The sequence below is a fragment of the Puma concolor genome, chromosome B4, assembly GCF_028749965.1.
Source record: "Puma concolor isolate L17-30 chromosome B4, mPumCon1.1.hap2, whole genome shotgun sequence".
NCBI classification, from domain to species: domain Eukaryota; kingdom Metazoa; phylum Chordata; class Mammalia; order Carnivora; family Felidae; genus Puma; species Puma concolor.
In genome coordinates this window covers 532,514-549,212 of record NC_141673.1, presented here as the reverse complement: position 1 = coordinate 549,212, position 16,699 = coordinate 532,514, and the positions used below count along the sequence as shown (strand labels likewise).

Sequence of the window (16,699 nt, the reverse complement as noted above, 5' to 3'; positions counted from 1 at the left end):
TTCCCTCCTGTCCCGGTGCCCGGCGCAGCTAGAGGACGATCCGGAGACAGACCCTCGGCACAGAGCGGGGCCGGGGCTGACCTTGGCTTCACCCTGGCGGTCTACTAGGGACGTCGCTCAGCACGGTCACCCCACTCGGAGCACTCAGTCCCTTACTGTCCGGTGTTTCCCGGGTCGGACCTCCAGGGACCTGCCGGCTCCTCACGCAGAGCAGCCATTCTAGACGGCCCCGTTCCCCCGCTCCCCGGTCCGCTGTAGCGGACCAGCCCCCGGCGCGCTAGTCCTTTTCCCGGCCCATCCCCACGCCCGCCACTCCGCGGCCGCGGGGCGGAACCGCAGGAGCGGACAGGCGTACCGTGCAACCAATCAGAGACCGGCCTTCGCGGGCGCGGCCCGCGCAGGCGCAGTAGTAAACACTACTCCCCCAGTGATTGGGTGGCGGGGCACGCAGGGCCGGGACTTCCGGTCGGGGCAGAGGGACTTCTGCCGCAGCGGCCCCGCGGATGGCCGCTCTCAGGGCAGCGCTCGGGGCGTTGCTCGCGGCAGCCCGTGTCCGGTCGCCGCCCCTGGGCCAGCGCCCGCCGCGCGCGCCCTGCTCCGCCTCGGCCGCCGCACGCGGCGCTGCCATGGAGCCGGCGCCCCGCTGGCTGGCGGGTCTGCGCTTCGACAACCGCGCCCTGCGCGCGCTGCCCGTGGAGACGCCGCCGCCCGGCCCCGAGGGCGCCCCGTCCGCGCCGCGGCCCGTGCCGGGGGCCTGCTTCAGCCGCGTGCGGCCCGCGCCGCTGCGCCAGCCGCGCCTCGTGGCGCTGTCGGAGCCCGCGCTGGCGCTGCTGGGCCTGGGCGCGCCGCCCGCCGACGCCGCCGCCCGCGAGGCGCGCGAGGCCGAGGTCGCGCTCTTCTTCAGCGGCAACGCGCTGCTGCCGGGCGCCGAGCCCGCCGCGCACTGCTACTGCGGCCACCAGTTTGGCCAGTTCGCGGGGCAGCTGGGCGACGGCGCCGCCATGTACCTGGGCGAGGTGTGCACGGCGGCCGGCGAGCGCTGGGAGCTGCAGCTCAAGGGCGCCGGCCCCACGCCCTTCTCCAGGTGGGCCCTTCTCCAGGTGGGCCGGGGCGGGTGGCTGGGGCCCGAAGGGGGCTGACCCCCGAAAGCGGCCCGCACGCCCTTCTCCAGGTGGGATGGGGCGGGGCCGGTGTGTGCAGCCCCACCGCTTTCCTCCCTAGTTGGGGGTGAGATGTAACTGGAAGTTTCACCTAGGGGCATAGGACATGAGAGGGGTCCGGCACCCTGGAGACGGGAACAGCTTGTGCAAAGGCCCTGAGATCAAAAGGAGAGGACAGGAGGAGGGGCAGTGGCCGCTGGGCCTCCTCCCCTGCTGAAGTGCTGCTGCCAAGTGCCCTTGTCCCCTCCGACCGGTATAGTGAGGGGATCCTGCCGCCTCTGATCGCAGAGCAACTGGCAGTTGCTCTTGTCCCGTTCTCATAAACGACACAAGGACTTTGGAATCAGTTCTGTGTGAGACACTCGCGTCCTCCCCACCTCCCCCCGCCCACCCCCGGCCTGGCCTGGCCACGGTGCTCAGGGGAGGCGGGGTGATTTGTCAGCAGTCTGAAAGCTACTTGGGCAGTCTGCTTCCCTCCAACACTGGCATCCCAGATGCGGCCAGTGCCCCGAAGAGACAAGAAAGACCTCCTCAGATCCCATTCCCCTAGTGGACATTCTCCCAAGCACAGGCTTCCAGGCACTTGTGGGCCAGAGCCTGGCTCCAGATCCCAGCAGCCTGACCCAGCAGGGTGCTCTTGTAGCCGTCCTGCCTCTTCTGTACAGACAGTCTGTTCTGCTCTTTCCCGTCGAACAGTTCGTGCATTTAGTCCGCGTTTGTTAAATGGCTGAAAAAGTTATACCCAAGTCGTCGTTTTAGGTGCAGGGAAATCCTAAGGGCCTGTCTCCCCTCTGGCCACTTCCCTTTGCCCTCCCTCCGGGGACTGAATACGCCCCTCCCCGTGTCCCCCGTCTCCCCGCAGCGGCTCCATCTCTGACCCACAGAATAACTGGTTTTTCCTCATGCCCCAGGCTCCAGACCTTTCTGTCTGTGAAGTCTGAGTTCAGCCTAGCGCCACCGCCACCCCCTGCAAACAACCCGCACCTGCTCAGAGTTGTCTGCACCAGTGGCTAACGGAAGTTTCTGCTCATTGGAATGGGTGATTCTCACCCTAAGGCCTGTTCATTCTTTTGAGCACCTTTAAACTTTACGTATTCCTTTTTGGTCATTTATTTTTGCCAGTTATAAAGACAAACCTTTTTGTGAGTAATCTGCTGTTGGAAGTTGCTTTTTATATTTGAAGACTTGAGTTTTAAGTCCCATGTTTTCAGACCTGAGGTCTGCTAACATATTTTTTTTTAACATTTGTTTCTTTTTAGAGAGAGCGAGCGAGTGGGGGAGGGGCAGAGAGAGACAGGGAGACAGAATCCCAAGCAGACTCCACACTCAGCACAGAGCCTGACATGATCTGTGGGACAGATCCCACAAACTGTGAGATCGTGACCTGAGCTGAAATCAAGTCAGACGCTTAACCAACTGAGTCACTCAGGTGCCCCTAGAATATTTTTTCTTTAAAAGAAAGCAGTAATTTACCCTTTACTCAGGTTGGCACCCACCTACCCCACCCCACCCCTCCCTGTGTCCTGTGGTCCCCAGCTTCAGCAAGACTTGAGGCTGACGTCCAAAGTGGCTACGAGTGGCTTAAAGCCAGCTGCTGCTGGATACCCAGGTGTGGCTTTTGGGGGGGGGGGGGACAGGTGACTTCTCGCCTCTGCCTCCTGCGTGCCATGGGGTTGGGATTTCAGGATATGCCTCCCCTGGCAGGTGCAGAAGGGCTTTCCCTCAGTTGGGTCCATCCCAGCAGCTGCACTGGGAACTGACATGGGTGTACAGGAAAAGGGACTGTTGTCACGTGTCCTCTGGCTCTGGGTGCAGGACTGCTTTCCGAGGCCCTTTACCCTTGCTGTATAATCGTTCAATTCTGGCTTTTGCTTTGAGAACCCTGCCTTGAGCAAGAATACGGCTGCGTATTTTCAGGACCATTTCTATCAGATTCAAGATTAAATTGCGCTGTGCTAGCTTCCTACTGGATGTGAAATCTAACCGGATTAGAAGTAATTCCCAGGGCCAGGGAAGGGTGGAATGACATTTGAGGACAGGTTTCCTTGTCACAGGTCCTCACATAGACTAGAAGGAGGTGAGTGGAGTGCAGCTGTGAACCGAGGGTCACGCTGGCCAGAGGCCGACACAGTGAGCTCTGGGGTGACTGCCAGGTCTGGTTTCTAGAGGTGTCACTTACACGAGGATGAGCCATAGGCAAGGTGAGGCAGGAGGCCTAGATGTGTCTAGTGGAGCCTTGAGGACCACGATCGTAACAATACGTGCAGAATAAGCATTTGACGAAAGCCAGCACCCATTCGTGACAAAAATTCGACAAACTGGGAAGAGAGGAACTTCCTCAAATTGATAAAGAATTTCTACAGAAAACCACAGCTACCATCTACTTGGTGAGGGCCTGGAAACTCTCCCACTAAGATCAGAAACAAGGGAAAGTTGTTTCCCCCACCATTGCCTTTCAGCATCATACTGGAAATCCTAGCTAACGCAGTAAGACAAGAAAAGGAAATTAAAGGCATACAGATGGAGATGGAAGAAATGAAACTGTCTCAGTTTGGGGATAAACATCCACAGAAAATCTCAAAGATGTGACCAAAATGAATAAGCAGTTACAGCAAGGTTGCAGGATCCGAAATTATACAAAAGTCAATCCCTTTACCATATAAGCAATGAGCAATTTGAATTTGAAATTAAAAACAATACTATTTACCCTAGCACCCCTCAAAATGAAATAGGTATTAATCTAACAAAATATATACTAGATCTTTATAAGGAACATTATAAAATTGATAAAAGATGCCAAAAATAAAGAAACGGAAAGACATTCCATGTCCACGGACAGGAGGTCTCACTATTGTCAAGGTGTCACTTGGTCCCAATTTGACTTCAGTACAATCCCAACAGAATCTCAGGTCATTCTGTAGACACTGGTGACAGGATTCTAAAGTTTGCACAGAGAGGCAAAAGACCTAGAATGACCGACATGACACGAAGAATGGCAAAACCAGAGAACCAGCTTTACTGACGACGAGCCTTCCTGCAAAACCATAGGCATTAGGTAAACACAGTGTCGGTGAAGGGATTGCTCAGTGGAGTAAGGACAGACCTCCCCCTCGGTACAGCCAGCTGATCCTTGACAAAGGGGCAAAGATCGTCATGCCAACAGATGGCACTGGGACAACTGAACACACACACAAAAGGTATCTAGACACGAACTTGCCACCTTTCGCAAAAGTAAACTCAGAGCAATCATAAACCTAAGTGCAAAAGTATAAAACTCTTAGAAGATAAAAAGCCTGGAGGACCTTGGGTTTGGACGTGACTTTTTAGATCTAACACCAAATGCAAGATCCGTGAAAGAAGTCATTGATGAGCCGGACTCCATTAAAGTTAAAACTTTTTTGCTCTGCAAAAACAAAACAAACAAAACACCCCTTGTGCTCTGCAGTAGACAAAATCGAGAGTGAAAAGAAAAGCCACAGACGGGGGAAAATATTTGCAAAAGATGCATCTGATAAAGGAGTGTTGTCCGAAGTAGACCAAGAACTTCTTAAATTCAATCATAAGAAGACAAAACAACCTGGGCCCTTAAAATGGGCCAAAGACTCGAACAGACCTGACACCAAAGAGGAGACACAGATGGAAAGCAAGCTCCTTGAAGAGACGCTTCACCTCGTGAGTTACCAGGGAAATGCAAATTCTCACGGCGACGAGATGCCGCCGCACACCTGCGGGGGGGGGGGGGGGGGAGGGGTGGGGGTGGGGGGCAGACCCGGGGCACCGACAGCACCAGGCGCTGGGAGGCCGTGTGGCAGCGGGAGCACGTGCTCCACCCACTTGCTGGTGGGTGCAAGGCGGTGCTGTTACCTCGTGGCCCAGCAGTTGTGCTCCTGCTGTTTGCCCGAAAGACTGAGAGCCTGTGTCCACACAAAACCCTGCATGTGGATGTTTGTAGCAGTTTTATTCAGACCTGTCAAAACCTGGAAGCAAGCAGCATGTCCTTCAGGAGGCAAATGGACCGTGGCGCCTCCAGACGAGGGAATAGGACTCTGCACAGACGAGAAGCGAGCGCTCGGGCCGTGAGAAGACATGGAGGACGACGACGAGAAAGGAGCCAGTCTGCGCTACGACTCTGGCTGCGAGCTTCCGAGGAAGGCGGAAGTACGGAGAGGAAGAAAAGATCATGAGTTACAGGGGAGGGGTGAGCGGGTGGAGCACGAGGATGTTAGGGCGGCAGCGGTCTGTGTATGGGACCATAGTGACGGGTCCACGTCGTCACCCCTCTGTCCAAACCCCCACGGTACACAGCGCTGGGCGTGACCCCGTTTAAACGTGGACCTTGAGTGATGATGGCGCATCCAGGTAGACTTGCTAATGGTGACAAATGTCCCACCTGGTGGGGACGTTGACGGTAGAGGCCACGAGGGCAGCAGGGGGCCTGTCGTCGTTGCCGTGAGCCTGGAACTGCTCTGATAAAGTCTTAATCATAATAGAGGCTTGGGGTCAAAAAGCAGTTTGAGCACTCCAAGGCCGTCCGTCCATCCGTCCGAGGGACTCTGAGATCCCCCTTTCGTACGTGAGCGATGCTGTCGTGCGTTACCGTTACCGTAGGAGTGCTTTTGTAAAACGAATTCTTTGTAAGAACCAAGTTGCAGATGCACGGGGTGAGTGTGTGGTGCTTGGCTGCTTCCCGCTGGGGAGGCCCGAGGTGGCCCTCACCATCCTCGGCATCGGTCTGGCCTCCGGCTACAGGCCGGCACTCGGTGCCTTGGCCGCCGGGTCTGGGGCGACGTTCGGGCCTCATCAGTGCCAGGTAGCATGTGTGATAGGGTTCTTGCGCAGTCACATTAGAGCTGCCAGTGGGTGATATTTAGGAAGCCCTTGGAATGCTTTCAGTCCCTCCCATCTGCCGCCTGAACCTTGGTGTCGAGTGGACGCCTGCCTGATGGCACGATGACCTGTGTTTGATTTCAGACAGGCTGACGGCCGCAAAGTCCTGCGGTCGAGCATCCGAGAGTTCCTGTGCAGTGAGGCCATGTTCCACCTGGGCATCCCCACCACGCGGGCCGGGGCCTGCGTCACATCCCAGTCCACAGTTGTCCGCGACGTGTTCTATGATGGTAATCCAAAATATGAAAAGTGCACGGTTGTGTTGCGTATAGCTTCCACTTTTCTAAGGTAATGCCGGGGTCCCCTCGGGCTGTCTGAACGCTTGCTGTTGTCAGGCTGTAGGTCTGTGCTTAGACAGCAGGGAAGTCTGGTAGATGAAACGCCCCACGGTGACACGCCGTTTGGACGCCCCATCCCACGGCGGGTCCCTAGAACAGCGCCAGTGCACCGTCCAGGAGGTGGATGCTCTGCACCTGCGGGGACGGAGTCGCAGGTGCAAAAGGCCCTGGGCGTGTCTGGGCCGGGAACCCTGTCCCGCGTGCGGGTCACTGTGCCCCGCCCGCCCACACTCCCCGACCGGGCCCGTTCCCAGCAGGCAACAGCCTGTGTAGCTGGAGGGAGGCTGGTGTGGGCGGGCCCCCCGAGGCAGCAGTGGGGGGGGGGGGGGCGGGGGGCGGTATAGAGCGGTTTACTTGGGAGTTCGTGACAAGGAACTGCATCAAAGTCGCCAAGAAAATGGCCTCGTTTGTGTCACCGTGAACGCAGGCTGCTCCACACCTGACGAGCTCCGGTTGGCTGCGGCCATTCTCCACTCAGTTCATTAACTGGAACCCTCTCTGGTTCCCGTTCCTGACGCAAGCCTGTTTCTCCGTGACGTCACCGCGCTGTCTGGCGTCACACGCTCCATTCTGCTTACCTGAACCCACGCTTGTCAGGAAGTGGCTGTGGCCTCTTAGGGCCCCCTCCTGGAGCCAGGCAGACCCCGTGTGTATCAGGGGCAACGGGGCCATTCCCCTGGTGCCTGCTGGCCCCACCCACGCCTACAGCTCAGAGTCCCTGGCTTTTCCTTTCATCCCCTGGGGGACAGAGGAGCCAGGGCAGTGATCGGCCTCACCCCAGGAGACCCAGGGCTTCTTCCTGCAGAAGCACCAGACTGCTCTTTGCTGCGCGGCCGCCCCGTACCTGGCAGGAGGTGGGGCGGCATCCCTGGCCTCCACCCACCGCCTCCCGGGGCTGATGCCAGACCTAAAAACCAAAAATGTCTCCAAACGGTGCCTCACACCCTCCGGGTGACACCCAGTGGAGAGCCACTGCTGACCCTGCTTGTCACCCCACCACAGGATGCCCGTCACTGACGTGCTCCTTGACGCAGGGGGATGGGCACAGAGTCCTCCTCCTGCCCGGAGTCAGTCCTGTGTTCCTGGGCGTCCCGCGTGCACACCCGGGGCTGTGTGGGACTTGACCAGAGTCAGGCTGGTTCTGTGTCACTGAAAGATTAGTTCTGTTCCTGTTGGTTTTGTTTTAATCAGCGTGTTCTTCCCACGCTGCCAGGCCGGTATCTAGCAGCCAGACTTTTCTTCCCACGACGGGGCAGAGTCACGTTTAACCTGTTAAAAACTTGGGTCTTCCCTCCAGGTTTGGATCCTTTGAGATTTTTAAGTCTGCAGATGAGCACACAGGGCGCGAGGGCCCCAGTGTGGGGAGGAATGACATTCGAGTACAGATGCTGGACTATGTGATCGGCACATTTTATCCCGAGATCCAGGCCGCTCACGCCGACAACAGCGTGCAAAGGAATGCGGCCTTCTTCCGGGAGGTAGGTGTGGCGGTGCCCTGGCCCCGGCCCTACCTGCTGCTGACGACCCGGTCTACTTGGCTGGTGGACAGAGGTTCTCACTTGGTGTCCCTGCCCCTGTCAGTCACTCCCCTGTCCCAAACCCAGTCACCACTTGTTGGCTTTGAGCAGGACCGACTTCTTGGAAACCCTCCGTCAAGGTCAGGGGTCCTGGGACAAACCAAGGATCATTTTGTTTCAGTGGCACTGGCGTGTGTCCATGTGCCCCTGCCGAGCCCCGCAGGACAAGTATGAAGGGAATGACCCCAATGCGCTGGGTACCCAGCCATGCACACCTTGTCTGACCCAGTCCCTCGGTTTGATGGAGGTGCTGACCCCGCGGCTTGTGTCTGCGCCTCCCCTCCCCCCAAGGGCCATCAGGCGTGGCTTCCGTGCAGAGGTCACCCATGACACTGAGAATGTGGCCGCGGCACTCCATCAGCTGACCCAGCTCAGGGCCTGCAGTGTCAGCGAGGGGGTGAAGGAGAAGGCAAGGGCACGGTTGAGCACGGCTTCCATGAGAAGGAGTGCCAAGCAGGTGTCTGTGGGGCCTCGTCCTGCCTGACCCTGGCCACTCTCTTGACCTGCTTTAGCCACGCTCTGGTTCTTGCCTTCTTCTGTGGGCAAGCGCCTGGGCTGTGGGCTGCCGGGAGGTGTCTCAGGGTTCCGCTCGCAGCCGTGATGGGTGACGGGGCAGGTGTGTCTGGGGCCAGTGCCTGCGGGTGCTGGCCGGGCACCCTCGAGGCCGCACGGGGGTGGGGGGCACAGGGGGGCTGCATGGGCAGTGGATGGGGCCGCGTGAATGGCCTGCTGGCAGCCCACTGGGCCGCGGCAGGTAGGTCATTGGCCTCCTTGGCCGGCAGCTCGAAGGACGAGATGGGGCCCTGGGCATAGCGGCCTGGACCAAGGGCAGGATTTGTCTGCTCATGTGCGGACTTCCTCATGTCCATGCCATTGTCCTCCTGGGCCCGAGTCGCGGGGATATCGAGGTTCCCTGACATTTTTGGTTTCTTGGGTAAAAGCCACGATCAGGGAGTATGCGAAAGAGGGAGGTGGCGAACGTGGGGTTGGAGCCTCCACACACCTGCGCGTCCGAGATGCCTTTTCCTCCGCACGCATTCCGTCCTGTCCTCCCCACACGTGTCAGCGGGGAGGCCAGAGGACAGGCCCTGCGGGAATCGGGGCGGGAAAGAAGGGGTGGGGGCAGGGGGCAACCCGCGCCTGTTGTGCTGCAGGTGACCCGTCGCACGGCCCGGATGGTGGCCGAGTGGCAGTGTGTGGGCTTCTGCCACGGCGTGCTCAACACGGACAACATGAGCATCGTGGGGCTCACCATCGACTACGGGCCCTTTGGGTTCCTGGACAGGTGAGTGGCCCGGGGCAGCAAGTGGGCGCCGACAGTGCAGGGACCGCTGGGGAGAGGCCTGCGGGTATATGCATCTGCTCTGGATGTTTTGTCCAGCATTTAGTTGTTGGACATGCCTGGCTGGCCATTCCCAGAGGAAGACGTCCCCTGGAAGGTTCTGAGCAGAGAAGCGTTTTAAAAGGGCGCCTCCACTCCCAGATCGGGAGTGGGCTGAAGGGGCCAGGGCGGGAGCAGGTGGTGAGCAGGGGGGATGCACCCGGCCAGAGGGGTCCGGCCGGGGCAGGGGCAGGGGAGCGGTGGCCACACGGGCACGGCCTTTGGGCACCCCCAGGGGTTCCGCATCGTCCCCTTGATGGCTCTCTCACCCTGTGTGGCAGGTACGACCCTGACCACGTGTGCAATGCCTCGGACAACGCCGGGCGCTACGCATACAGCAAGCAGCCCGAAGTGTGCAAATGGAACCTGCAGAAGCTGGTTGAGGCCCTGGAGCCCGAGCTGCCCCGCGAGCTGGGTGAGGCCATCCTGGCGGAGGAGTTTGACGCCGAGTTCCGCCGGCACTATCTGCAGAAGATGCGCAGGAAGCTGGGCCTCGTGCGCGCCGAACTGGAGGACGATGGAGTGCTGGTGGCCAAGCTCCTGGAGACCATGCACCTGACCGGTGAGTGTGGCCAGGCGAGTGCGCCACGGGGGGGCCTGGCCTTTTCATTTGGGTGAAATAATACAGCGCGTAAGACGTACCGCGTCAGCCATTAAGTGAGCAGGTCGGGGCACCAAGCACGTTCACTGTGGCGCAGCCAGTGTCTCCAGACTCTTCAGTGTGCGAAGCGGACACCCTGTCCCCGTTGCACTCTCACCCCCATCTGCCTCCCCAGCCCCTGGCGCCCCCGTTCTGCCTTCTGTCTGTGGATCTGACTCCTCCAGGGACCTCATGTGAAAGGGGTCCACACGGGATTCGTCCTCGTGTGCTGGCTTCCTCCACCGAGCAGCGTCCCCAAGGCTCATCTGCGGTGGGGCAGTGGGTATCAGGATTCTGTTCCCTTGCAAGCTGAGTGGTACCTCGTGGTGTGCAGGGACCACGCTTTGTTCCCCGGTTATGGACTGACGCACCCTTGTTTTCACCCTTGGGCTGCTGACGAAAACGCTGCTGTGGAAACACACATACCAGTAGGCGTGTGAGTCCCTGTTCTCAGTTCTGGGGCTGCACCTCCAGGCAGAGTTGCTGGATCCCGTGTGGACCTAACCAGACTGCTCTGGCTGGAGCTGCTGGTACCATGTTGACCGGAAGTGGTCCAGTGGGTGTTCCTTGTTCCTGCCCTCAGGGGAGTGCTCTCTGTCTTTCACTGTTGAGTATGAGGCTGTCTGTGGCTTTTTTAGATACGGCTTTTATGAAATTGAGGGTTTCCTTCTATTCCTAGTTTGGAGTATTTTTACCATTTTGCATCAGTTGAGATGAACACATGGGGGAAGCTCCTCCCTTCGCACCCCGTCTTAGTCAAGTTAAACCGCCGTAATAAACCACACAGACTGGGCAGCTTACCCAGCAGACCTCAATCTGTCACAGTTCTGGACGCTGGAGGTCGGAGATCGGGGTGCAGCGTGGCCAGGTTGCTGGGGTGGGGCTCCTTCCAGGGCAGAGAACAGAGAGGCAGCGAGGGCTGGTGGCTCTTCTCCTGAGGGCGCAGACCCCATCAGGAGGGCCCCCAGTCGACATTTGTACAGGAGGTTGGTCCGCGGTAGCTTTGGCTTCAATATGTAGGCATGCTGCTCTCATAAAATGAGTTAGGAAATGTTCTGTCCTGTCCTGTTTTTCAGAAGAGTTGAAGGAGGACTGGTGATAATTCTCTGATATTTGGTAGAACTTACCAGTGAGGTCCTAACATTTTCTTTGTTGTGAGAGTTTGGATTCCTGATTCCGTTTCCTTACTTGTTACAAGACTACTCAGATTTTCCATTTCTTCGGAATCTGTTGTGGCAGATTGTGTTTCTGAGAATTTGCTGATTACCTCTGCATCATCTAATTTATCAGCATGCAGTTGTTCACTCTTCTCAGAGTCTTTCATTTCTGTATAATCAACACTCCTGGCCCCATTTTCATTTCTGGTTTTAGCTCAACGTGTCTCTTTTGGTCAGTAGCTAAAAGTTTGTCAGTCTTGCTGATCCTTTCAAAGAACCAGCTCTTGGTTTCATTGGTTTTTGTTCTCTATTTCATTTACCTCTGCTCTAACCTTTATTTCTTTCTGCCAGCTTTGGTCTTATTTTGTTCTTCTAATCCCTCAGGTATAACATGAAGTTATTGAGATTTTTTTTTTGAGATGACATGTTAACACTATTAGTTGCAGGTGTACAACATGAGTCACTCTTTGTACACACTGCAAAATGATCACTACCGTAAGTGCAGTTAACATCCATCACCACACAATTGCAAGTTTACTTTTTTCTTGCGATTGAGATTTGTTCTTTTAACAGGTATTTAGCATCATAAATTCCCCTCTGACCACTGCTTTTGTGGCATCCTGTAAATTTCAGTATGCTGCGTTTTTATTTTCCTGCCTCTAAGTATTTCCTAATTTTCCTTGTGATTTGTTTTTATTTTTTGGACCCACTGGTTAATTTTGACATTATTTGTGAATTTGCCAGCTTTCCTTCTGTTAGTGATTTCTGTCTTCATCCCACTGTGGTTGGAAGAGATACGTCTTTTTAAACATATTAAGACTTACATTGTATGGCTGAACATGTGATCTGCCCTGGAGATTGTCCCGTGTGTACCTGAGAAGACTGGACGGAGTTCTGTTGAGGTCTGATGCAGTAGCGTGACAAGCATTCGAGTTCCCCGTGTCCTTGTTGGTCTGCAGTCCAGACATCCCATCCATTATCCAAAGTGGGCTGCTAAAGCCTCCAGCTCTTAGAGAACCATTCTGTTTCTTGTTACGTTTTAGAGGTTTGCTTTGTAAGTTTTGGTGCTCGTTTGGCACGTACACTTATAAAAATCTTTCTGATGAACTGTTTTACCAGTATATAAGGAAAACCGTGGTCATTTACCGATTTCTTACCGAAAGTCTACTTGTCTGACTCAACCAGTTGAAAGTATCTTATGGACAGTGTGTAGTTTTGTTTGTTTTAATTTGAGAGTCTGCAGGAGAGACAGCAGGGGAGGAGCAAAGAGAGGGAGACAGAATCCCAAGCCGGCTCAGTGCTGTCAGCACAGAGCCCGACACGGGGCTCGCACCCACAAACTGTGAGATCATGACCTGAGTCCGAATCAAGAGACACTTCACTGAGCCCCCCAGCCGCCCCTGTAGTTGTCTTTTTAAAAATCCATCCTGCCAGTCTTTTTTCTTTTAAGCTAGAGCAGCAGTTCATGGAGGACACCAGTGTGGAGGGGTGGGCGGGACAGCACAAGAGAGGCTGTCTGCTGATCCATTTACTTTTAAAGTCATTACCCATGAGGACTTCTGCCGCTTTATTGTTTTCTGTCCCTCATTTCCTCCATTTCTGCTTCTGTGTTTCGTTTATTGTCCTGGTTCCCTTCTCATTTCCTTCTGTGTGTATTTTTAGGATGTTTTCCTAGTGTTTCAACAACTCGGGCTGAGGACTCTGAGTATCTGTTGTGTGTTGAGCCCTGTTTGTTCTGAAGTGTTTCAGGGGCTTCTCCTTGACGCCCCGTGGCTCCTTTAGTAGGCTAGGGGGCTTGTGAGCACAGCAACAGTGGCCAGGGATGACCTTGGTGCCTTTGCCGTACTGACCTCAGAGTGGTGGCCAAGCTGGGTGGCAGGTGTGTGGGGATGAGGAGGAGTCTGGAGAGCAGGGGTCGGGAGCCCTCGGACCCGACCCTGACGGGGCTGCCCGGCGTCGTGGGCGCTGGTGCAGGAGGCGAGGGCCAGGCCTCCACCTGCACCCTGAGCGCTGGCGTGTTGCAGGTGCCGACTTCACAAACACCTTCCACTTGCTGAGCTCCTTCCCAGTTGGGCCAGAGCCCCAGGGCATGCCTGAGTTCCTGGATGCGCTGACCGCACAGTGTGCCTCCCTGGAAGAGCTGAAGCTCGCCTTCCGACCCCAGATGGATCCCCGGTGGGTACCCAGGTCTCCCTTCCTTGGAATGGGCTTCCAGAAGGAGAGGACCATTCAGAACAGAGCATGTTGGGATGTTGGGGAGAGCTAGCTAGGGCACCTGGGGAAGTGGGCGGGCCCCCACATCGGCGCTGAGGCCCACTGGTCAGAGGGAAGGGCGGCAATGCTGCCACCGCACAGGGAGGCCAGTGGCACAGGCTGGGGGGGCAGCTTCCCGGAATGGCTCTCGTCTGCCCAGGAAGGACTCCGTGGGCCCTCGGGTATCACCAGCCAGGCCACGCTTTCCTGCACCATCTCCCCTGGAGGAGCACATGGTGTCCTGAGGGTGCAGGCCATGCTCCGAGTAAGACGTGGGAAGCATGGTTTCCGGGTTTTGATAAACAAGCCAACAGACTGTGGTTCGAGAGAATTTAGTGCAGCGCTGTGGTGAGTGGCTGCTGGCTGCCAGGATGCACAGGGAGGACCGGCTAGCAGGGCCTACGGAACACAAAGCCAGCGTGACTGGGGAAGGGGGTGTCAGTGCTGTCCCTGCTCGCTGGGCCCTCGAGGACCCAGCCTTGTGGTCTCTGTGGAGAAGCAGCCAGCAGTGACCTTCCCCGGGGGGAAGTCACTGTGGGGTCGGGACACAGGCAGGGGCCAAGCAGCAGGGAGAAGTCAGCCTGCAGCACCCGCCCCCTCGGGGTGCACTCATTCTATGACATGGAAGGGCCGTCGCAGAGCAGGGGTGGACGGCTGCCTCGCCCATCGGCCCGGGTCACCCCCCCCCCCCCCTGCCAACACACACACCGGGGCTGTCGGCGGTGGCACAGCAGAGCCGCTGAAGCCATCGCCACCTCCTCCGTGCCCAGACAGCCATCTTCCGGGTGCCCAGTGGTCGGGACGCGCCTCACGCTGCCCCTCTGCACAGGCAGCTCTCCATGATGCTGATGCTGGCGCAGTCGAACCCTCAGCTCTTCGCGCTCATCGGCACCCGAGCCAACGTCACCAAGGAGCTGGAGCGCGTGGAGCAGCAGTCGCGGCTGGAGCAGCTGAGCTCGGCTGAGCTTCTGAGCAGGAACAGGAGCCACTGGGCCGACTGGCTCCAGGAGTACAGGTGAGGCCGGCCCTGCCATCCGGGGTCGGTGAGGCTCCAGGTTGGGGCGCTGACCGCCCGCGTCACCGTCTCCCCGTGACGTGGCTGCAGACGACTCCCCATGCAGGGAGCCAAACCCGGGAGATGTGGGAGGGGGTATCTGCTGGAAAGATGAACTTGGATGTGATTCCAGAGCCCGGCTGGAGAAGGACAGGGAGGGCCCCGGCGACAGTGACACCTGGCAGGCCGAGCGCCTGCGCGTCATGCGTGCTAACAACCCCAAGTACGTCCTGCGGAACTACATCGCACAGAATGCCATCGAGGCTGCCGAGAACGGAGACTTCTCAGAGGCGAGCAGACACCCGCCCCTCCTCCGTCCCTGGGTCCGGCAGCAGGGGCTGGGTGAGGAGGGACGGGCAGGCCCTAAAGCCCCTCTTCTTGCTCTGCTCCAGGTGCGGCGGGTGCTGAAGCTCCTGGAGGCCCCCTACCACAGGGAAGGCGAGGCCGCCGAGGTCCTGGAGGCCGAGGGGGCCGGCGGGGCACACAGCGGGGGACACTCCTACGGCAGCAAGCCCCCGCTGTGGGCAGCAGAACTGTGTGTGACGTGATCCTCGTAACTGCCTCGGAGGCCTCCACACGTGGAGCCCCCGAGGCCTCGAGCCCCACTGAGTCCTCGAGGCGGTGGGCACCCAGCGGGCAACCCCACGCCCCGTCTCTCCATGACGGCCGAGACGTCCAGTCAGGACCTGACCCGTCTCTGTCTGACACAGACTCAGCAGCCCCGCCCCACGCTCAGTGCGCTCCCCCATAAAAGCCGCTTGGTGCGAGGACAGGAGGTGCGAGGACAGGAGCTCAGCAGTGGGAAGCAGGCCCAGGTGGGCAGAGCGGCCCCAGCCCCCTACCTACCGGGCAGACACGGTCCCCAAATAAACCGGCAGCTTCCCCGGCCCGTCTCTGTGTGGTCACTGCGCCCTGACCCGCCCTCCCAGGAAGGCCAGGAGCTGGCGGGGGGGGGGGGGGGGGGGGGGGAGGGGGGGAGCACCTGTGTCGTGGCCTCAGGCATCCTGGTAGTAGCTATTGAAGTTGATGCGCAGCAGGAAGTCCTCCAGGTGGGGCTGGTAGCCGCGGTTCACCAGCTTGGTCACCACTGGTGGTGGAGGGAGCAGGGGAAACGGCTCAGCCAGGCCCCCCGGTAGCTCCTGCCCTGCAGCCCCCAAGCCCACCCGGCCCTAGGGGACAGTCACCTTTGAAGAGGAAATGGGAGTAGTACTTGAAGGTGCTGTAGGACTGCTGCATGAGGGCAAAGTTGGGGTGCTCGGCACCCCGTGGGCCGCCAGCCGGGACCCAGGGCTGGGAGATGAGCTGGCTGCGGAACTTGAGGACCAGGCTGAAGATGCTACGGATGACATTCATGACAGGTGCAGCCTTCTCGGTCAGCAGGCCCCTGGGGAGACAGGCGGCTTTTGGGGGGGGGGGCAGCCAGTGGGAGACAGGTGGCTGCTGGGGGGGCGGGGAACCCTACCACCACCACGGCTCGAGGCACCAGGAGCAGCTCACCTGAAGACGGCCTTGTGCAGGTACTCTGCATGCGCACGCTGGATCTCCTCAAGGTCGCCCACCCCGGCCAGCCGGGCCCGGAACTCACACCAGGTGACGTGCAGTATCTGGTTGGCGATGTAGCCCTGCGTGACCTTCACGAAGTGCTGCATCTCGTGCTTGAAGAGCTGCAGCTGGCGGAACTGCACGGAGCCGGCCGCGCGGCTCACCAGGGCTGTGGGAGGGCGGAGGGGTCAGCCGGGGCCCCGGGCCAGGGGCGGGCGAGGGCTCCGGCCGGGCCTCACCTGCGCGCTTGAGGTGGAAGCAGATGTCCTTGAGCGTCCACATCATCAGCTTCAGCTGCAGCAAGAAGGAGAAGATGCCGCTGTACCTGCTCAGGCAGCTCTCGGTGACCACGATGTTGAGGGGCCAGTCCACCTGCGGGCGAGGGGGGTGGGGGTGGCTCAGCGTGCCCCTGCAGCCCAGCGCCCTCCCCGCCCACTGGGCGACGCCTTGCTGACCTTGTACCTGAGCTCCAGGCAGTTCAGCACGTCCGGGGCGTTGGGGGCAAACGCCTCGGGCAGGAACTTGAGGGCAAAGGAGAGGTTGGCGGCATACGGGGTGTCCCCGTGCAGGCTGTACTGCAGGGCCTTGCTCAGCACCGAGTTGAGCACCAGCGGGTTGAGGAGCTCCCCGGGCGTCTGCCCCGCCCCCAGCTGAGGCAGGAGAGGGCACACGCGTCCGGAGGGAGTCCCGGCACCACCGCCCTCCCCCCA

General features: G+C 58.6%; 2 protein-coding genes across 5 annotated transcripts in view; one reads left to right on the top strand and one right to left on the bottom strand.

Annotated features, from left to right (window-relative positions):
* The first annotated feature begins 476 nt into the window (after positions 1 to 476).
* SELENOO (selenoprotein O) lies at positions 477 to 15,336 on the top strand. The gene is made up of 9 exons (XM_025926496.2): positions 477 to 1,084; positions 6,132 to 6,335; positions 7,683 to 7,863; positions 9,117 to 9,247; positions 9,625 to 9,905; positions 13,165 to 13,315; positions 14,223 to 14,408; positions 14,581 to 14,737; positions 14,840 to 15,336. The coding sequence occupies exons 1-9, from the start codon at positions 504 to 506 to the stop codon at positions 15,002 to 15,004; spliced, it is 2,037 nt and encodes a 678-aa protein (XP_025782281.2). The 5' UTR covers positions 477 to 503; the 3' UTR covers positions 15,005 to 15,336.
* The window catches only part of TUBGCP6 (tubulin gamma complex component 6), a 22,806-nt gene continuing 19,816 nt past the window's right edge, over positions 13,710 to 16,699 (bottom strand). Inside the window, exons 21-26 of one of the 4 annotated variants that reach the window (XM_086711926.1) lie at positions 16,445 to 16,639; positions 16,229 to 16,361; positions 15,945 to 16,158; positions 15,632 to 15,831; positions 15,430 to 15,534; positions 13,710 to 14,965 (exon numbers count right to left, since the gene is read on the bottom strand). In XM_086711926.1, coding sequence (XP_086568052.1) covers positions 15,443 to 15,534; positions 15,632 to 15,831; positions 15,945 to 16,158; positions 16,229 to 16,361; positions 16,445 to 16,639 — 834 coding nt within the window. In that variant the 3' untranslated portion in view covers positions 13,710 to 14,965; positions 15,430 to 15,442. Of the gene's footprint in view, positions 14,966 to 15,429; positions 15,535 to 15,631; positions 15,832 to 15,944; positions 16,159 to 16,228; positions 16,362 to 16,444; positions 16,640 to 16,699 lie in introns of those variants that run through there. The other 3 variants (XM_086711927.1, XM_086711928.1, XR_015253199.1) reach the window with 3 other exon arrangements.